Source organism: Cardiocondyla obscurior, linkage group LG08, assembly GCF_019399895.1.
Source record: "Cardiocondyla obscurior isolate alpha-2009 linkage group LG08, Cobs3.1, whole genome shotgun sequence".
NCBI classification, from domain to species: domain Eukaryota; kingdom Metazoa; phylum Arthropoda; class Insecta; order Hymenoptera; family Formicidae; genus Cardiocondyla; species Cardiocondyla obscurior.
The window spans coordinates 2,292,452-2,314,564 of NC_091871.1; the positions used below are offsets into that span (position 1 = coordinate 2,292,452).

Below are 22,113 nucleotides of genomic sequence, written 5' to 3' on the forward strand. Positions count from 1 at the left end.
AATTTATTTTTACTTACACATCGTCGGGTTCCCTGCTGATGTACTTTTCGTACTGAGTGCCTCCAATATCCTCTGGGAAAATTTCTTCACAAAACGTGATAATGTTCTTTATAAGCTCGTTGACCTGATTCTGATATTGAACTTGATCCTTGTCTTCCGGAACAGGCACTAAGGTCGGGCCGAAACAAATGGCCAAGTTGTACGGATCCATCATGTTCTCGTCCGAAAATTCCGACAGGCTGTTTAAATATAGATAAGATTATGAAAATTTAGTTAACGATTATACAAGAATTTTTTCGAGAACAATACTCACTGGTTGAGGAAAGCAAAAAGATATCGCATGACAATTACAACCGGCCGCGGTAAACTCGCTATCATTTCCTTCATCTTGTTCACAAAGTCTTGCTTCGATTCGAGCTGCGCCAACTCCATCAGATGTTCGAAATAAATGATAGGAAAGAGGGGCTCGCGCAGTTCTCTTAGATAAAGTTTCAACACTCCAGCGACGCTGTTAATGTCCGAAGCATCAGTGACATCCGCGAGTGGATCCTCGCCACGCTCAAACCACTCGCGAAAGTTGTTAATCTCTACCTGCGAGCCTGATACACGAAAGATACCTTGATGGTGCAAACCATACAGATTGATCACGCGGATGCAGCTTTTCATAATCAGTGGTATCTCCTGATTTGTGGTCTCTAAATATTCTTCAAGCGAGCCACCGAACAACTTTGGTTGACCATTCATTTGTAGACGACCGATCCGTTTGCGGCGGGCTTGCTTCTGCTTCGTCGCAGAAATTGAAGGATTCGGGCTAGCGTTCGAACCATCCAACAGGCTTTGTCGGATATACTCCTGTTTCGCATCTAACCTGGCTATTCTCGACGTTCCGAGAAGATACTCCCTGAATTTCTACAAATATCAATGTAATGTAAGTTTATAAGTCGCATTATTTTCATATTGAAATTTGTATAATTGTTAAACTTTATCCGAGAGTAAATTGCTATTTCTACTTAAAAAAAAAAAATTTAATATGAAAAGAATAGCAAAAAAGAATTTTTTTTCTTAATAAAATAAGTGTTAAATGTGCTTCTATCGGTTATTTTCTACTTGTTCACGCGCTTCCTTTGAGAGCTAATGCGACGATCAATAATCCACCGCGCGATCATGTCTCTTTCATTCTCCGTGGGGAAAGCGAGACAGAACGATCTTGTAAAATTTACCGTGAGGTAGAATTCTTCAGTCTCCTGTCTATCAGCTCGCAACTTGATCTGTAGTGTCTCCGGTGGTCTAGACGTAGGTACGGCATTCTCGCCGAAATATCTCGAACAATCGTAATCTTTGGCGGTCAACATCTCAAGCAAACTTGCCTCCGCCGTCTCCAAAGTCTTCCACACTTCCTCCGATTCGGTTCGTAGCGATGTCACCCTTTGCTGCAGCTGCTGCAGTCGTTGTTCCATCTCCGAATGCAGCATCTTCTGTAGTTCAGGTTCGGGTGTCTATCGAACGAAAAAACATAGTGGCGAGTTTCAGCAACAATAAATTATTACAACGGAGTCTCGATAAAAATTAAAACGCTCACATTTTTCAAAATTTATACTGTCGTATATTTTTATACGGCTTTTATATTATTAATTACACCAATTTATTAAAATAATGTCACAAATAAAAGTATCGTAATTTATTAATTTATACTGCCGTTTAATTAAAGGATGATGAAGAGAAGTTGAGAAGTTAGCAAAGTCCGAAGTAATTATTGCACTCTCTTTCTCGTACCTCATCTCCACGCTGTCCTTGGAACTCAAACTTCTTCGGAATCATGAAGGCCGCGTGATGAGACTCCAGGAATCTCTGCTTATCTGCCCGAGAGTCGAGTGCACCGACGCACGCAGCTAATTGTTCGGCGCCAGATTGCAAGGAACGCTGTCTACCCTCCTCCGCACTACAGTGCATCAGCAGTGCCCTTGAGATGCAATTGTGAAATCCAAAGTCCATGCACTGTGAGAGTAGAAATTAATGCACAATTAATAATTAAAGATACTAGATTTAATTCTGACCTTCTTCTTCGCAGCCTTCCCATAATTTTTTATCACCTTTTTATATTTATTCTACCTTTTATTTTTCTTGATATCTTCACTTTATCGTATCGCTAGATAATTTGTTAAATTAATGAATATATATTTAATTCGACTAATTTATATACCGTGACCTTACAATGCAATAAATAAACGTAATGATATTGGAAACTGGTGAAAGCGCGGCCAGTGGTCGCAGGGTCAATAAGGTGCACCTGCGAGTCCGAGTATGGATGAACAACTTACGTCGATGAGATCGGACAGATCGTCGACGAAGTACTTGTGTATCGTCGTGTTCGAAGCCTCCAGGCACAGGATGTACTCGTTTCTCGCTTTAAGAGCCTTCAATTTCGCCTCTTGGTACTTGCTCTTTCTCTGAAAAAAAAAGGGAGATACGTTAGATTTAAGTACCACGATGCGTTTTATCCTAAGGAACATCCGAGCGGCGAGAAACCTAAGTCAGTCTAATTAATCTCATTAATCGACGACGCCGACTAGCGTATTAATTGACCCCGTTGATTTCCTGGAGGAGCTACCTCGTCTCAATTTTCTCCCCAAAGATTCTCTACGCTGTCGTTTCTCATATTATAAAATCTAAGATCTTAGTTCTGCTAAATAAACCGTTTTTTAAGGGGAAAGAGGAATAAGAGAAATTTATTAATCTCAATCAATGCAGTAATTAACATGAGAATTTAATTTCTCACCAAATATGTATTTTTCCGATCATTACGCAAGATTTATAAACAAACTTGCGGTGTCTTAAAAAAAAAAAGAAAAAAAAAACCGAATGACGAAATCGAGTCCAGCTGCGACAATAACAGTGTTACATGTTTCGTTAATCTTTTTTCTTGCTCTTTTTCTTCCGAGCCGTCTGACTCTTGTACTATTCCTCTCTTATATCTTTCGGTATCCCTTTCACTTCCAGGCCGTTTTAACCATCTGTCTTATCGCACTTATGACCGCGCTGCTCGAAGGGGACCGCTTTATTTATTTTTTCATCGGGTGCATGTACTCGGCAAAAAAAAGCCCGCTGGCGGGTCGGCCTTAAATCCTCAGTCGACGTCTGCTTGAATTGGAAAGAGGTGAAAAAAAAAAAAAAAAAAAGGAAGCACCCTGAGAGAGATACGGATTTTCCAACGTCTCTCACGAACTACTTCGCGAAGTGGATAATATCCTCCCAGTTGTGAGCTGGAGAAACGTTCCGAGTCCCCGGAGACCTTTGACTCATGCGAACAAAACCGTGAGGCATATGGTCCTAGTAGAATACACGAACGCGAACGCATTTATCACAGGATAAAAATATGAACGTGCGACTGGCCCTCCCGGCGTCCTCCACTAAAACTTCTCGACGCCGCTTTGCTAGGTAAAAAGACAAATTAAAATCCTAAGTCGACCTCGCGAAGAATTAGCGCGAGTTTCAACGAGAAAATCGTAGACCCGAGGAACGTCGGTGGTTGAAAAAGTTTTGAGTAAGAAAGTGCACGAGATTGAGTTTTGAGGACTGATGTTTGCAGTAGGAACAGCGCAGAAGATTGCAAGTTTATTAATTAGATGATTGAATAACGGCGCGGTAAGTTTTCACATCTTTTATCTCGGCTTCAATTCCACGGTCGTTATTCCGTCGCGCGAATCCGCGTTACAGAGCACATAAACGGGTTTTTTTTTTTTTTTTTTAAGAGTCAGAGAGGCGAGATTGCGCTCTGGATTCGAGCCGATTATCCGTTCGATTCTGCGAAACGTAACGGCGCACGAGATAGCACGACGGCGGACAAAAAGCGGAACAATTGCTAGGCTGATGACGCGGATGCCTAATTCGGACATCCTGCGAATGGCCTGAATATCGTCTGGCCGACAAACACCGGCCGTTCGTCGCTCGCGTCTCCACCTGCCGCTGGCCGTTTTCGTCGATCCGTGCTTTATTAGCGACAATATTTTCGCGCGGCCGTCACTTCCTGCACGATAACGCACGCGTAGCGTGCGCCGAGGGATATAAAACGCCCGGTGATCGCCGACAGGAATCAAATCTTTATTAGCGTGGAAAGTGCGCTGGCGTAATAATCTTCGTGCTGACAGCGACTGCAAATCATGCGGCTCGTGATAAGACGCGAGCTATTAAGAAGCACTTTGCCGCGAGGGCGAGGTTTCTGCTCGCCGCAAGTATACCCGCGAGTATCGTTTATTGTTTCTTTCAACACGTTTTTTTTTTTTTTTTTTTTTTTTCCCCCAAGAATCGGACTCGAGTTTTTTCGAAACCGCCGCGAAACTTGCGCAGTCGTGGATTTCTCAAAGCGTTCCGCTTTTGTCAATTTTCTCAAAAGGGAGCTGCAGCGAGACCTCGTTAATTTTTATTGCACAATTGCTATAAGAAACGGTTCTCCAGTTTTATTTCGTACGTTCGCGCGCCGAGGCGAAAATTAAAGCTGGCGGTTAACGAGGACGGTTTTAACGATGTCCTTATTGTTAAATTGTGACGGAGGAAATTAGCGGCGCGGCTGTAATGAACGCTGAATTCCGTTGCGCTTGTGAAACGAAATTAAGACGCAGCAGACGGCACTTCATCCTCGTTCCAGCTATACTTTCAATTTCCTTTCAATCGCATCGACGGAGGCCAGACACGCGAACTTCCCAGCCACGTTTCGCCACGCGAGAAGTCCCGCTTCAAAGGGACAAAGAGCGATCTTTCAATATCCACGAGTTCCAACCACCACTTTATTGATTCGCAAAGCTAATTCCACTACTAACTTAATAATTAATTTACAAAAATCCATAATTTCCTAGCTACATTCCAACGAGTCCGCATAACTATTTCGAACGTAAATTTATTCGGACTTTTACGCGACAAAATTAATCCTTTTAAATAAAATATTAAACGCTTATCGACGTTTTAAGTCTTTTCGATATTTCTTTTTTTTTTTTTTTTTTCTGAAAGAGCCACGTGTGTACTTCCCGGCACATTTGCGAATCATCGCACGATAGGCGAAATGTGTTGAAAATATTTCCTGCGTCAACAGCTGGTGGACGAGCGCAACAGCGGAAGACGAGCGTCGAATCCCGCGTCAGCATGTTTGTCGTCGTGGTAAGAATTTGCCATCGTATCGCCGCGATAAATCGCCATGTCGCTGCCATGTGAAGTCACCGTCGGTCTTACGCTAGAAGCCGACTCTTTTGCCGTGCCAGATGCCAGCAGCCCGCCGGAAAGCCGAAGGGAACGGCGAGGGGAAAGTCGCACGCGGATGACCGTCGACGAGTAATCCGTCGGCCGGCCGCGTCTCATAACGCGTCGTCACATCGGTGCCAAAATCCGAAGGACGCACGCGAAATCGCAATATGCCAGATTTATCCACGGCCAGGGTCGCTTTCGAAAGAGGCTGGATAAATCGCGCGCAATCAAAGCCGACGTTTTCATTCGTCGTACGCTGCGAGCGATATGAAAAATGCGGGCAACGTTTAAATGACAGAAGTATATATTTGACCGGCCGGAGTGGACTTGCCGACAAAACTCGACGGAATTAATGATTTAGGCGAGAAGGGGAGAAGAGTGAAAACTTTTTCCCTGCGAGCTCTCCGCGAAGATCAAGCGCCGTCAAGCAGCTTCTTCAACGTCGTACCGCGCGAGTGCTCTTATCGCGTAGAAGGCACTCGAGGCCGACCTTCCATGTATTCCGTTTAACAAACCTACCTTGTTGACTTCCTTCTCGATGAGTTTGTACTTCTTGCTGCGCGCTAGCTTCTCACGACTGTCTGCGTTCGCCACCTCGAGCTTGCTGCGTTGTTGCTCGGCGACGCGGAGCTTCGTCTCCGCTTGCCTGGACTCGGCCTGATAGGCTTGGTAGGTCTTCATCGTCGTGTGCAGCTCGTGCAGCACTCGGAGGATCTCCTCGTGCGTCTCGTAACCGATCTCGCGACACTGCGGCGAGAAATGTCGAAAATATACAAAGAACGCAGAGCGTAACGATGCCTTATACAAACCAAACTCTAAATTTCATTTTAACGATTAGAGCGAAGAAATAATCGAGATTAAAAATTTAATATGAACTTTACTTTAAAACGCATAAAAAAAGGAAAGAGCAATACGATTTGAAGGAACAAAAGCGTCTCGTAATTATAAAGAAAAAATCCACGAAACAAAGTTTCAAGAAGTTATGCGTCGCAATGGAATTCATTCCGGCGGTTCATGAAGCCTGCAGCGAAACGTCGCGACGGCGGAATTGAGACATTCGAGGCAATTAATTCGACGAGACAATGAAACAGTCGAACTTCCCGCGACGTGGAGATGCAATCGCGACGATCTCGACTAACTGGCTAATGTTACCGTTGACACTCACACGCTTGTAAATTCGCTGCACGTCCTCCATCACCTGATTGAGACGGCCGACGAGGTGGGTGCTGTAGACCTCAGACAGGGCGGCGTGGTCTCTACTAAGGGACTTGGTCTCGTTCACGAGCTGCTGCCAGCAGGCGTAGCTGGAGAACAGGGGCCATTGTTCCCGCCTGCGGAAAATGATCGAAAAAGCTGATATGATATCGAGTCGGTGGACGTGCGGCCGTGTGCAGCCGTGCAATTAGGTACACGGAAATCGAATCAGCCCCGTCAACGAGTCGATAAAGCGTCGTCTCGCGACTCGAACGAACGTATCGCTCGATCAGTCTTTACGGCCCGCACAGCGTTCGGCCTATTCTCCATTTAGACTATTTGTATCAATTATGCGCGTCGAGCGCGCCGTGCGTACCCTTTAGACTTGAGATAAAATAGACTTTCCTCACGCTGAATAAGGAAAGCTTCCCTCCCCGACTGTTTCACGAATCGAGCAACCGATTATAATTACGATATCACGAACGGACGCTCTGTATTCGTTTCGCGCAAAACGACTATCGCCGTTGCCCCCGGCGCGTGTTACGAGCACCGGGATAAGTATTTCATTATAAACGTTTACTAACGATATTTTTAAAGCCGCAAGTGGGCCAACTAAAAAGAGGTCGGGCCGGCTATCGACCATAAAACCTACTTCACGGTAATTATATTTCTTTGCGAAAGGGTAAGCGAATGCGACGACGGCGTAACCCCGGATGCGCCCTCGCAAAGAAGAGGAACTATCGATTCGCGATATCTCCGAGAGCGAAATGAGGAAAACGGACAGAGGCCGGCGAAGGGGAGGGTGGGTGAGACGGAGAGTGCCGTGTCGTCGTGGTTACGGATTACGTTTTATCCGTGTGCCGCGTGTACCTACCGCCGAGAGAAAGAGAGAGAGAGAGAGAGAGAGAGAGAGAGAGAGAGAGAGAGAGAGAGAGAGAGAGAGAGAGAGAGAGAGAGAGAGAGAGAGAAAGCCCCTTTTGTGAAACGCTGAATACGATGCACAAAAGGGGCGCCCCGCGTTCAGGGTTGAATGACGAGAAGGAACTGGGGCATGTTGCAAATGCGGGAACGATGCCGGCGGACGGCTGTGCACGCGCGTGTAGAACGCGAGAAAAATGCGAAGTCGTCCCCGGGCTTTTCCAACGTTCCGCCGCGAAAGTAGAATGCGGAAAATGTCAATATCGCGCGAAATAAATATATATATATATATATATATATATATATATATATATATATATATATACATGGGAAAGTATTAATCCGCCACGTGATATCACTTGAATTTTGCGAGTCAAGTTTATATCGCAAATAACCCGTCCGATATCTGTTTATTCCAGCGAACGCTGTTTAAAAAGTCTTAGATCTCTCTTCTCCAGACGTTAATAATCCAATATTTAGCTTTCAGAAGAGTTTTCTCGAAAATATAAGATGTTTACGACCACGTTGCTAGTTTTAGTGCGGTAACATCGGCGATTGATAAATAAATCTCACCGTGGCATTTAAATCGATTTTCCGTTTCAATTAGCTGCACATTTCGCGATCGAGATGTAATCATGCGTGATCAAGGTCCGTATCTTGCAAATATAATGCATATTTAATCAAAATTTACGTAATGTAATCGCGAAACAATTCCCGTTGCGCAACGTGATGTAACGTAATAGCGCAAATGTAACGTTGTTATACGGACGCATCATCGTTTCAATTGCGCCGTGCAACACGTGGTGCACGCGCCGGAATTGCAGAATTAATTAACGCGTGTGCTCTCGTTAATCATTTAATACCACGATCCACGGCGGAATTATTTTCCCCTGTTTTTCGCCACATTTCGCTTTTTATAAACTTGTCCAGCTAATAACATTTCCGCGTTAATTAACTCGCACTCTCGGTAAAAAAAAAAAAAAAATTAAATAAACAAATAAATAAACGCAAACATTTAAAACAAATTTTTTGAATTGTCTATTTTAAACGTTTTTAGTCATGCAGATGTCTTTTTTTTTTTTTCTTTCAAAATCAATTAGTTGAACAACACAATTTAGCGATCATCGGATCGCTCTGGATACAATTCGCGTTTACTAAAATAATATAAAAAGTTTAAAGTAAAATTAATAAAGACGTGTTACTTATCGTACTTTTGTTTCTGCTCTTTATGCCTCAGCTGTATGCTTCTAGCCATCTTATCGAGAGACTTGCTGTAGTCCAGCTCCAGTTCCGCTCTTTTGCGGAAGAAATCCTGGAGCTCGGCCACGAGGGCGACTTGCGCCTCCATCCTCACGTCGAGACATCTCAGCTGTTCGTTCAGCTGTAGGCGTATATCTGCAAACAGAGAAAAAGGGAAAGAAGCCCGGTTAGCGCTTTGTTTCCGATCGTGTATTTCGGGTGCGTGGCGAGACGGCGAGATATGAAGTAATCCCCGGAAATTAATCGCCGCGAAGGCTTCTTGGCAAATAAAATTTCATCTTTCCGACACCGATATCGATCTGTCACCAATGTCAAAAGGCACTGGATAATATTTCGGAAATTAAAAGAGAGAAAAAAACTTCCGGGCTCTTTCAAAGTCTTTGAAATCGGAGCCGAAAGACCCTCGCGATACTCGAGGCATCGAAAGTGAATCCCGATAAATATTATCTTGACGCGTACTTAGAAATTCATTATATAATTAAGTCGTGTAAGATCGTTCAATTTTTTTTTTTTTTTTTTGTCCTTTCCTTTACCGGCGTCACGTCGAAGAGTCATTCTACTCCCGCATCGACGGCGATAACAATGGCAAAGAGGCGGATGCTGCGCGGAATAATAATGTCTCAGGAATGACGGGTGTCGCGAGGAAAGACTGACACGATCGTGCCGGAGACTTCCGATTCTCTCTCTTTCTTTTTCCCCTTGGCAAATCCGTATTCCATTAACGTTATCCCGCAAGACAATAACGAGGAGGTGGAATGGCGCCTTGACTTCGCAGGACGATCTAAAAATAAACGACGTACGGGAGGCGATCTGCCGTTTCGCAGACTTCGCCGAGACGAGGAAAGAAAGACGATCGCGCTCGCGTGCGCTTACCGTGTGATTTATTGTCGCGGCCCGTATCTCGTTTCCGTTTCGAAACTTCCTTCGGCGCCGATAATAAACGAGCGCGAACTGACCGCGGTCGAATACATTGTTCGCGTAATCCATCGTCCACGCGAAGTGGAAGCGATTTTCATTTCTCCGTGGACTCTCTTTCTTTTTATCGGATCTTTTAAGAAGTCAGTCACCGCCGGAGATCTCCGATTTCTTCGGAAAAAAAAGGGGAAAAAAAAAAGAACGTCCGAGAGTTTCAAAGCGGCTCTAATTTCCCTTCGTTGGCGCGATCGATGGAGAGTCGAACGAAGCTCATTTCAATATCCTCCAAGTTTTTTTTAGTAACCGTACCGCGGAATTATTCGAGCTAGTTCATATTATCGAGCTCGACAGACGCTGTTAAAACTTAAAAGTATACCATTTCGCCGAGTATCCGCTTTTGCGTACGCGTCAATCAACGTAATTGGGTGATCGTCGGAGGGAGCAAAAGACCAGAGCTCCGAACGACGGTTTTAAGGCGCCGTTTCTTTCATCGAGCCGTGGCAACCATTCGAAAAGATCGTTAAAAGAAGGAGAAGGAGGAAAAAAAAAAAAAGCGTTGCGGCAATAAACGAGCGAGAGCGACGTATTCCGAATCGAAATGGATACTCTTGACAGATCGGGATCGTGTAACGAACCCGACGTCCGACGTCGCCTCTCATTTTCGCGAATAACGTCGGTTACTCCGAAAAAAGAAACGCAGAGGAGTCTGGGCGAACCGTTATTCCCGGCCACACGTCAGTACGTCCCATGTGCTACCAATTGTTGGAAGCTTTAAACGGATAGATTCATCGGCAGTTCAGCCACAAAATTTACGAATGGACCTTTCATGACCGACGCCGGCTACCCAGCGATAAAATGTTAATTCCGGGAAATGCCGGAGCGCGGATGAAAAAGGCCGCCGCGGTTTTTTGCCCCCGCGAGCCACGTCTTAATCGTCACATGTGGCTAACTAGATAAAAAAGTAAGGAATTTTATTTCAACTTCAACAACGAGGAGCAGTCACAAATAATTCACATGTAATTTCAGACTTATTTAGAAAGTTGACTTTTCTTTATATTTCATTAATTTTATTATTATTATTTTCTTTTTTTAGATATAATTATATTTTCCACAATGAGCTCGTGCAAGAATATTTTTATAACAAACGCAGTTTACTTGTGTAATTAATTATTTATCTCCTAATCTCTGTCTCCTCTCTTCTTCCGATTATTATTAATAATAGAATGTTCCCAATCGCTCCCGATATCCCAAAGGAATAACAAGTTCGAAGCGCTGGTTTCCCTTCCTAAGGGCGAGGTTTGGTACACCCCCGGAAGAAGGACCTATCGATCTCTTTACTTCCGCGAGCGTGATTCATCCTTTCCGAAAGGACGCGGCGCGATCTTTGACCCCGAAATGTGACGCAGACACGCGACCAACACGGTGGAGGTAAATAAACGCATTCTCGAATGCACACACCGGAGTCTCCATATACAGGGTAAGCCGAAATAAAAAAAAATAATAATTGCTTTTACAAACCACTGTCGCAAATAAAATGTTTCCTTATCATACCTTTGAATTAAACATTATAATAATACAACTGTTGAGAAAAAAAAAAAAAAGAAAAAAATTTAATGCACAGAGGTAACTACGATTGATAGAATTCGGTGGTTTGGAACACCCTGTATGCAGGGACCCCCGCTGAGTCGAACGAGCGAAAGGTCGATGTATGCCACGCATCATCGTGGTCGGATGCATCACTGACAAGCCGCTAACCAACGAGGGGGGCGACGCAGATCGGTCGACAGCGTCGATCACAAGGGGGAAAAAGAAGAGGCGGCATCGCGACGCGTTCGCCGAGCACTTTGAAGACGGAGAATCGCGGCTTACCACGATCAACTAGACCGCGATAGGCGCTATTAGCGAAATAGGCTGTACGACGCAGCAAGCCGTTCGTTCCCCTTCGATCCCGAGACCTCTCCGACTGATCGACTGCGACCACCGCGTTTATTATCACTAGCGATTAGCGCGTGAACGTTTGAATGAGAGAAACGTCGAGCCGTTTCGCGACGGGCGCTGTGGATTCGCAAGTGGGACAAAAAAGTTCGGTGGCAATATCGTCGGTAGCGAAAGGGGAACCGCGCACGAAAACGTATCCCGCTGGAAGAGAAACGAATGAACGAAAGAGAGGGAGGAAGGGAGAGAAAAGGAGAAAACGGCTGAGAAAGCAGCTGCGCCTAAAAACCACCCACGACAAAGCACGAACCGGTTGCACGCGGCATTGCACCCCCGCCGCGACCAGAAATACGCACATGTATGCGTGTGCAGCGATTATCGAGAGAAAGGAAGAGAAAGAGAGAAAGAGAGAGAGGGAGGGAAAGCGAGGTCGAGTCTTTGGGACGATCCCAAAATACATTCAACCACCATTTTATTCTCGAAGACGCCGTGAAGAAACAAGTTTCTTCGCCTTACACGCGGTCTTCAATCGAATGGATTGCTTGAGGAATGGATGATATACCTGAAAGACGAAAATTCTATGGCGCGATCGGCAGCGTGTGTTAAAATAACCGAGACTTACACAAATGTGCGCATATAATTCTTTCAGCAACGTAATAAAAAAATATTAAAAAAATAAAAAATTGTAAAATAAATAGAAAAAAAATATATTAAAAAAAATAAGATAAAATAAAATAAAATATTCTATCAGTACTCGCGCAATAAGTTGCCTCGACTGTAAAAATTAATTCTTTAAATAATCCATTACGATCGTACAGTATCTCAGAATTATAACTCTAATCTCAACCTTCATCCCAACGGCCTGCACTTAAAGTTCGCGTATTTATCTCGTCGTAGGTCTGCATTACATTTTGTGCCGATTGAAATTTTATTGTCGTTCATTAAAAACGAACGGCCGGCCGAGTGAAACGGCAAGAAATTTTCAAGAGATATCCGAATTCGAATAAATGGTGCCTTTACTGGCGCTTTTACTCAACGAACACGCGACGAGGCTGCGGCTCGTAAATGAACGCGCTTAGTCGGATCGCATGACGCGACTCGTGCAACACGAGCGAGCCGTAATTTTTTTTTTTTTCTTTCGCGATCTCACGCATGCACATTTGCCGCATGTGATAAGTGAAGGGGGGGCGAACGGCCATCGTCAAGGTTGACGCCAGGTGTGCCGCCTCGTAATAATAGAATCTCGCGCGATGGCGCACCGAGAAAGCGGCCAACGTCGCGACGCCGATCTCGCGATTTAATAATTACCTCGCGAGGACCCGTTACGCAACATACGGTACACACGTGCGAGGAAACATAACTGTACAATGTATATCAGCTGGACGCGATCCTGTCTAACAGCGTCACGGCTATCAACAGATCTCCTCGCGGTGCATCACGAAAGCGACTCTCGGCACCGTTATGTCGCGCAAATACGTCCCACTGCGGCACGTATCTTGCTCTAAATTCTAAATTGTTCGGCACACATAAAAGATTTCGTACGCTTCTTAATTCAATGTAGATCTGTATCGGCGCGATATATTTTTTTATCTTAATTCTATTCCATTGGAAAAGATAAACGTAATATGGAATTTTAATTGAGAATTCCGTCCTCGTGCCAGCACGTTTCAACGTTGCACGTATTACAAGATGGAATTTAAAACGTAGTTCGATATGCAAATTTTTCTATCTCTCTCTCTCTCTCACTTCCTCTCTAAGACTTTCTCAAAATATTCGACATGACGAACCGCCGAAGACTCACCGGCTGCCTCCATCTACTTGAATATGTAACATTTGCCGATGCTCCCAGCACGGACGGTTCTCTATTTGTAAATATATACACATTTGCTTTCGTTCCCGAACGTGTCGCGATAAATATCTGACATTAGTCACGCGCTTCACTTTGCCTCAGTTTCTAGAGCATATATTTTCGTCGGAGCACGGTATAAAAAATCGATAAGATAACAAAGCGGCGAAAAACAGCCGTTAACTCATTAGGAAAAAAAAAAAAAAAAAAAATGAAGAAGAGTCGCATTATTCATTCCGTTGTAAATAAAACACCGACAAGTTATCACGTACTTACACAATATGCCTAAACTCCAGAACGTATACGGAGTGAAAACGTTACACTAGATTATCGTCGAAGAGACATTCACGCCGAAAGATACGACGAACAAAAAGCGCCTCTACGGGAAGCATAGCTTTGCGATTCGTTAGACTTCGCGGAGCAGGAAAAGAGATACCGATGCAAAGTCACTTCGCTTTGAAAACTCTTAACACCGGTCCAATATCGCCGATTGCGGAAGCCTTTTTGTCAATCGCCGGTGATTTCCCGGTTTTCTCGCGAGGCCTATCCCTCGCGTTCTCGCGGGACAAACCCTCGCATCTTTCTGGCCGCCCTCGCACGCCCGCTTGGGCACTCGTCCATTTACCTTTTGTCCAAGCCTCCCACTCGTGGCGTCCGGCCAGTTTGAACATTTCTCCCCTTCGCGTTATTTATTTGCCGGGCAAGAACTTCGCTCCTCCGCAGCTTCTCGATCACCCACGTTCTCTGGTTCGACGACGACGCGGCTCCTCGTGTCACTGCCTCTCTCCGCGCAACGCGCACGCTGTACACGCACATGCAACTCACACGAGCGCACCCCTTCGCGCCGTCGTTCCTCGTGATCGTCCGATACGCACGTGTATCACGCGAGCCTCTCTTCCGGTACGCACGGTGTGTTTCTGGACGCGCGGCGATCAAGTTATCATTTGGAGAACGGAGATGAATCCCAACGCGCCGACGACGCCGTAGGACGAAAGGCGCGAGCTATCACGTGTACTACGTTGACAAAAATATATTTCTGATGCGACGGTGATGTCATTGGCACGCGATACTGATTCTTCACTCCGTCGTTCCTCACTCAAGTCTTCTTATCGTCCGCTATTTTAAGCCCGCCGCTCGTAAAACTTTTAATCGGGAATTTAATCAGGAATTACTCCATCTATTTGTTTGAATTAACTTATTATTATTTTTTTTTCCCAATTTTTTTCCGTATTTTTTTTTTTTTTTATAAAAGCTTAATTGTCGGGAAATAATAATTTGATATTTTTTAATTAATGCATTCCGATTGATATTTAGAAAAACGTTGCTCTTTGCGCCGGTATATTAATCCTAATGCTTCAAGCAAATTCGATTGCGGTAACTCGGTCAACTGGCGTGCGCCACGTGCGCAGGGCGAGGACTAATAAATGCATGGAAAGAAAGGCGAGTAATTTACAGTTATTTCTGCCGATACAGCACGAGATGTTCGCGTTCCCGGGAGAACAGAAATGATCCGACACTGTTTTACGACTCCCGTTACAATCCGAACCCCCGTAAGTCGTCTTGGAAGAAAGTCGATCGATCGGAGCAAGAGAACTTCTTGGCGGATAAAGGCATACTGGTATATCTTTGGAGAGGCAAGCTCTTAGATCTCGATCTCTTCGACTTTAACGTGATAATTAATCGTCTGAATATTATTGCGTAAACAACAAACGAAATATATTAAATAAAAAATATATATATATAATTTTTTCGCTTGTTCTACTCAAAATAAATTTCCCCAGAGAAGAATTGAACAGATTATATCTCTCTTGTGGCTAAAGATTATACTCTTTAAGTCGCGACTTTCATCCAAGAAGGAGGTAATCGAATAAAAAATTTATTATTATTTATTTATTTTTTTTTTTTTTTAATTCGATAAAACGACGGAAGCCAATACTACATTTTACGCAAAACAAATAAAAAATCGACGAAAGCAGATACGTTTTCGACGGAACGTTTTTTTTCTCCGGATCACAGGGTCGATTGATAAATTCGACGCCTATCGAATATTTCGTTTAAAAAAAAAAAAAAAAAAAAAAAAAAGAGAGGGAGGGCAGTGCTTGCAACCCGATCCGTTCAACGGAACGAAAGAGAGCGGCTTCGATAAAACGATCGCGGTAATACCGAGTGGCCCAATCGCAGTTTATCGTTTGCGTTCGGTAAAAGAACTCTGATGATACAACGCGCGCAATAGTTCCGCTTAAGTGATTGTTATCGGGGGTTTAACACAAGTCGTTCGTATATCTGCTCCGAAGGAGGCTTCGCGCGGCCTGCACTCGATAATGTCGCGCAACTATTTTTATCATCGTGCTCCTTTGCCACGCACACACCTAATCGACCCCGGGTATAATCAGTTAGATCACTCCAGTTACGCGATTGAATATTTATGAGAGCGCGCGGCGACACGATTGCCCGGCGAATTGATAATTCAAAGACTGAAACGACGCGTGTGAACGGTCTCGAACGGTCAATCATAGATTCTGAATACCATTGTAATACTTTATCGTCTATTATCGGCTGGAATTAATTCAACGACCGAACGGCTACAGTTGTTAAATCCTTTTACAAGAAGACTCGCCGCTTAAGCCGAGATTCTAATCGATCGTAGAAAGGTTCGAAGATGAGAAATAGATTTGATTTATTTTTTACCCCTTTCTAAAAAAAGAAAAAAAATTTATATTTACAATTATACGAGTAAAATCAAATTTTGCAAATGTTAATTAGTCGACACGATTTATCGAAAGATAAAGTGCGTCCGATTCGAGAACAACGCGCGTTTCTTTTGCGCACGTAGCTGCGCTGTAAATTATTCGACCGCTCGAGCGAGCGAGCGGAGGCAGGAAGAGGGAATAATTTCGCATTCCGACGGGAAGGGCGACACACCTTCCCTTCATTATTTGATCATATCGCGTGTCGCACTCTCGACATCCGTTAATTACTCTCAACATTAAAAATTAAAACCGGAAGATCCGTCGATACCCGATCGGCCAACCGTGGACCGTTTACTCGATCAATTCTCTACGCTCCAGTTTGCCTCTTGCATTACACCGACTCGAAAAAGAAAGAAAGAAAGAAAAAAGAAAGAAAAAAAAAAAAAATCAAACTTGTACGACTTCGAATTTATTCCAGATAAATGAATAGTCTCGTCTTCAAGGTAAAGCCGATTACGACACGTGACGGTAAAATCGTTTGGCCTCGTGCTTCTCGACGGACATCTTCATCTTTAAAGAGGACGAGACAGCAGAACCGTGAAATCACACGTTCACAATTGAGATCGATGTTTTCGCGCTGATATACGGACGTTGAACCGCGATTTCTCGGCTATCGTTTGCGAACAATTTCCACCGTGGCAAGCCGAGACTGAAGCGTTCTCCAGATCGCGTCTAGCTGTTTCGCAGAGGAAAATCGGCGCACGATCGCGATCGGTCTCTTTGGCGACCGCAGGTGTTAAGCGGTGTCGATTACGTGAAATAACCGGCGCGAAGCGATAACCGTTACTGGACGATCGCGGGAGAAAGAGGCTCGATGCATGTCGGGTTTTCCGATCGGGGAGTATCGATATACGCGGTATAAGCGAAGCCGCGCTGCAACCGCTCACGCTCACGCCAATCAATTCTTCCGTAATGATAGTTTATTATGTTCCTTAATCTTGCGCTATGTTTAGAACGCACCGCTTGCTTCTATTTCGCCGGCACTAAAAGATTGAAAATAAAAACGTTCTCACGATCCTCCTCAGATTATTTTCGATCGGCAATAAGTAAAACCGCTCCACGTTATTTTTACAAACAATCAATGGTTTTTTTTTTTTTCTATTAGACGACGTCCACGTATACGTCGTAATCCGTTTAATTAATTCATCTCTTTCAAGCCTTTAATATTCCTAAAAGTCGCGTCGAGCGGAGACGGAAAAATCAGAATCGTCGAACAACGATCGTTTTTTTCACGTTACTCGCAGGCTCTGACTTCTCCCCTCGTTCGTCCGCCCGCCAGGAGAAATTCACCTTTTCCCTACTGCCTTCTATATTTCATCCCGCGGGCCATATTTTACCGATCTCGTTTCTCTATAAATTAACTCTCGCGAGCCAACTCCCTCGGCGCTCGATTAATCGGTCGGACTAATCTCGCCGAGTACACGCGCGTACACTTTTTTTTTCCCCCCCAAAGTCTCAAGGCGTGATAAGAACGACCGCGGGTCCACCGGATTACAAACGGGGCACCGTGGAAAATCGTTGTTCCGCGCTTTCGACGAGAGCGAGATTCAGCACGCGAGCGACGCAGCCTGCGCTCGAGACTCGGCCGCATAAACTGGCCTATAAGGACAGGCAGTGACTGCTTTGACCGTCGTTAAATTAACCACAATTACCACTGTCCCCGGGGCCCACACACGTTCTCTCTCTCTCTTGTTCTCGCACACACGAGAAGCGTACAATCGGGCAGGCGCGAGCGGAAAACAGGCGCGGCAAAATGTCTCAAAGGACCCTGCCCTTGACACTGCCCTCGTGGTCATGCGCCATACGATTTTTCCCACTAAATCAACGCACAAGAGGTCGTCAGCTCACGCCGAAAGCTGATTTTCAAGAGCAAAGCGGCGCGACGAGCACACTCGAGAGATTACCTGGAACGTTACGCTTTGTAGAAAACTCGCTCGAAAAACGACTTTTCGTTCTGAGAAGAAAGAGCGTAGCTCGCGAACGTTCCTGTATAATCTCCCGCGATAATGAGTAATCAATAACTGATGCTGAGGTATCGGCGCGACGGAGCGAAACTGTAGATAGTTGAACGATAATAATAATGACAGCATCGTCCGTCGGATAGGGATGTAGCGCAAGTCGGATAAAGCTCTACGCGTTGAAGGGTTCAGCATCCTAAGAATAAAATCCGCAGACGTAATTTTTATTGTTTTATTTTAGTTTCGCGCCGATTAAAGGGATGCGAATAATCGTCCTCAAAAGTGACGCGAAATACTACACCGCGAATTAATTTGCATTTTTTTTTCTTTTTTTTTTCTCTTCTTTTTTTCGAGCCCAGATCAATCGAGCAATCTGCCAAGTGGAAAACGACCGTGGATCGACGAAAGCGCTGGGAATGCGTATCAAAGTGAAAATATAATTGGGATAATACACGCGAGAAACTTACGCCGTCAATTCACTTACGGGCGGAACGGGCGCGAAATTGAATTTTCGTGGAAAAGCGATGGCAATACGGATGGATGCGTAAAACGCTGAAAACGGGACCGGCGGACGCTGCGCGAACCGCGAAAATTAGATTAAAGCCGTACCGAATAATTAAGTTCATGCACCGGGTATTCCACGTCATTGTACGTGCTCGTGACCGTGACAAATTCCGAGTACGATGAATGTGGCGCCTAAGCGTCGTAATTTCCCCGGCTCCCTGTCCCTTTTCTCGTTCGCTACGTACCCCTGATGATTAACACATAATGTTTACCCGAAGATCCCGCCGGCCACCGAGCCTTCCCACGCGTCGTTAAATCGCGACTTCTTGAATTTGCACAAATTAAAAAAAAGAGACCCCTGCATCAGATTGAAATAATTCGCGGCGCGCCTTACGACGAAATTACCGAGTACCTTTCTTTCGAATTGCAGCCACCATTACCGCTTCGCCGACTTGAGGTCAGAAACGTTTGAGCGCGTTAAAATATTTTCCTTTTCTTTTTTTCATCCGCGTCTGTACGAATCAATTATGCATTTATTCATTTATTATAAACGCCAGCTGTGAATATAATCCGCGTACGTCGCGTCACTTAATGTATTCTCACGTCATATATCACGCGTTAAAAATTCCTTTTCAATTAATGCTTCAGGAAAAGAAATTCTTTTTCAATTTGATGCCTCGAGAAAGTTCACTTTTATTTTCCTAATAACGTGCTACGCGAACCTTTTTATTCATATACATCGTTGGACTGTTGAAAGCGTCTGCATCACGAAACAGCTTCCGCGTAATGCACTTTGCGATGCATGTTTCCGGCGCGGCCCACGCGATCTTTTAAAAAGGCTTACCGGAGTCAACTTCTTTATGAAATATTGAAAGGGGCGGCAAGTTTTACCGGATGCGATCGCCGCTCTCTTTCTATTAAATATCAAACCGATACTTATTTTCACGCAACAATTACTAAACGTACAAAAAAAAAGAAAAAAAAAAAACTTGACGAAAATAATCATCGTTATCAGTTTTACGAAACGGAAGCGGAAAATAAATTTTAAGTTAAACAATTCGTTTCGAATGAACAATTTTTACGCAATGTCGTTCTACAAATCGAGATGTACAACGCGAAAACAATACCAAAAGCGAGTAGTGGTTCTTTCCCATCGAAAAGAATCCGTTTCAGTCGTTCGCTTCTTCTGGCTCGTTGATTTCTCAATAAGTTCTGCATCGAGGTTCTTTTTCTTTTCTTTTTTTTTCTTCTTCTAATTGCACCGCGCTCGCGATAGTTATTTACCGTTTTAACGATGTGAAGGGAAGGCTGGAGTCGAGCAAGTACGCGAAACTGACGATAACGCGAGCGCGTAGTATAAAACAGCTGTTTAATTTGTCACGAGCGGATACGTTCCTTGACGCATGCTATGTTATAATTACGGCAATCTTTCGCACAAAAACTCATCAGCGACGAGTTTGTTTTAATTTTGATGCGAGGTGAAAAATAATACGATAAAGAAAGGGCAGATGATAGCCGCGATACAATTTTAAGGCGGACTGTTATTAAAGCGAATTAATTTTCATTAATTTCGCGTCCCAACGGACGTTCATTTGCGTTGCGAGGCGTAAAAAATGTCGTAATTAATTTCGAACGAATACAAGGGCTTATCACAATATGTGCTTTAAAAGGATATATTGTTCAAGTAACACGCGGTAGAATATTTCCTAGCGGTAAAGATAAACTGTTGATTTCACAGGACTAGAAAATAATCGGGCTTGCAAAAGTTCGCGGGCGATAAGTGAGAAATAAACTAGCGGCCGGGTTGATAATAATGCATTGATAGAGTATTGTACACGCCGCTCGCCTTATCACCCGTGCACGTGAACGAAAGATGTTATGCGAACGGTCTCTTCGACTTCCGTTCGTCTTTTAGGTTCTTATCGCATAGATTTCACTCTCACGAGTGCATTATGCGTTGTGTTTTAGATAAAAAATAAAAAAAAAAATAAAAAATAAAAAAATAAAAGCTATTTTAAGATTTCGAGATTACGAGAAAACTTTCAAAGCTCGAAAAGCATTAATTAATTTTTTTAACATAAATGTCTTAATACACCTTTTGTCTTCAATCTAAATTTTTATCAGATCGGCAAAATAGTCAATTTAAATAAATACCTTCAGTTTCCGGAAATTGTGAAAACAACAAGTCTTAGATTTTTCCCGATGCTTATGCGCTATACGATGAGCAGTTGTAAGCCATTGAAAAGATCACGGATACGCTTCTACGAGCTGACACAGTTCTGCCGCAGGCGCTAATTACTGATCTACGGATTATTCGTAACGCAATAGCGAAGGCGGCGTTTGCGCGCCTTAATAACCTTACAGCGTGAAATTATGCGCTACGTGCACATTCGCGAGAGGCGGGGAAGAGAAGAGTTACGCAAGATGCAGCGTGTGCATCCATTGTTACGATCGCGAGGACGGCGGCCGTTTGAAATCCAGTCGGGCCGACTGGACCGACGACGAGGGCGAAAAACGCTGGGTGGAGCAGGGCGAAACTTGGCGCGACGCATGTAATCAGAATGGTTTAATATAGCGTAGCTCAACGCGAAGCCTATTCAAAGAATTAAATTCTAAAACTAGAATCAGATGGCAATGCTATTTTAATTCAACGAAATTAATTAAAGAAAAAAGAAAAAAAAAAAAATTTAATTTGCTCGAGCGAAGTGAGATTTTTTAATTAAGTCGGATAAAGATCGCTCTTGAACTCGCACTCGTGATGATTTCACATCCATCTTTAACGCGATTATAAACCTGACGGGCGAGCTTTGTCGCCAGACTATCGGGACGGTTTATCGGTAAAATTGGAAATTAATTGGCGAAATAACTTCGCCGTCGGTGAATGGAAAATTCTCCGAATTTCACGAGGCTGCGTTTAAGCGGTTCGACCAAAACGCGCAATTTTGCCAAGCGCGGTCAAAGATCACAAACGAATTCAATTTGTCACGCCGCCAGTGTCGCTTTCGTGCCCGGTACAATTGTCGCGCACGAAGCAATTAGCGGGAATGCTCGGAGAGGGAAAAAAAAAATAAAAAAGCCCCGTGCAACCCCGCCCGCTCCTCAAGAAGCAACCGTCGGCTGACGAATCGCATTAAATTCAACATGATGAAATCATGCGACACGAAATCTTTTGCTTCCGGCACTACTGTGCACAGCGTTTGCAGCCTTAAAGTTATTCCACGATTGACATAATTTCTTAACGTAGCGCGCCTTGAAAGTCGAGGATTTCCGACTCACGATGGGCGCTTTCTATTAATTTAAATATTGTTTAAAGTTCTTCGATTAAATCTTTACCCCTTTCAGTTTCTTTCAAGTCTACGTATACAAAATATTTCTTCACGGAATAAAAAGGTTTGTTAAAAAGTTATCGCCAGGTAGGTGAGAGAATTGTAATTAAGATAGATATATCAATATAAGAATAAAAGAAAAAATATAAAAAAAAAAGCAATTATTAAAGCTGCGAGAGAAAATGTATTGTTTGCAAAAAGTATACGTGTACAGAAAAAGAGGAACGTTGACCAAGTAATTGCTTTTATTCGACGATATTGAGAGAGAGAGAGAG

At 43.9% G+C, this 22,113-nt stretch overlaps 1 protein-coding gene across 4 annotated transcripts in view; it reads right to left on the bottom strand.

Annotated features, from left to right (window-relative positions):
- LOC139104893 (SLIT-ROBO Rho GTPase-activating protein 1) overlaps window positions 1-22,113 on the bottom strand; it is a 48,929-nt gene that overhangs the window by 6,199 nt on the left and 20,617 nt on the right. For 2 of the 4 annotated variants that reach the window (XM_070660649.1, XM_070660650.1), the window contains exons 2-9: window positions 8,556-8,739; window positions 6,398-6,563; window positions 5,752-5,979; window positions 2,319-2,447; window positions 1,774-1,995; window positions 1,221-1,496; window positions 314-909; window positions 18-239 (exon numbers count right to left, since the gene is read on the bottom strand). In XM_070660649.1, coding sequence (XP_070516750.1) covers window positions 18-239; window positions 314-909; window positions 1,221-1,496; window positions 1,774-1,995; window positions 2,319-2,447; window positions 5,752-5,979; window positions 6,398-6,563; window positions 8,556-8,739 — 2,023 coding nt within the window. Of the gene's footprint in view, window positions 1-17; window positions 240-313; window positions 910-1,220; window positions 1,497-1,773; window positions 1,996-2,318; window positions 2,448-5,751; window positions 5,980-6,397; window positions 6,564-8,555; window positions 8,740-13,925; window positions 14,478-17,340; window positions 18,304-22,113 lie in introns of those variants that run through there. The other 2 variants (XM_070660653.1, XM_070660652.1) reach the window with 2 other exon arrangements.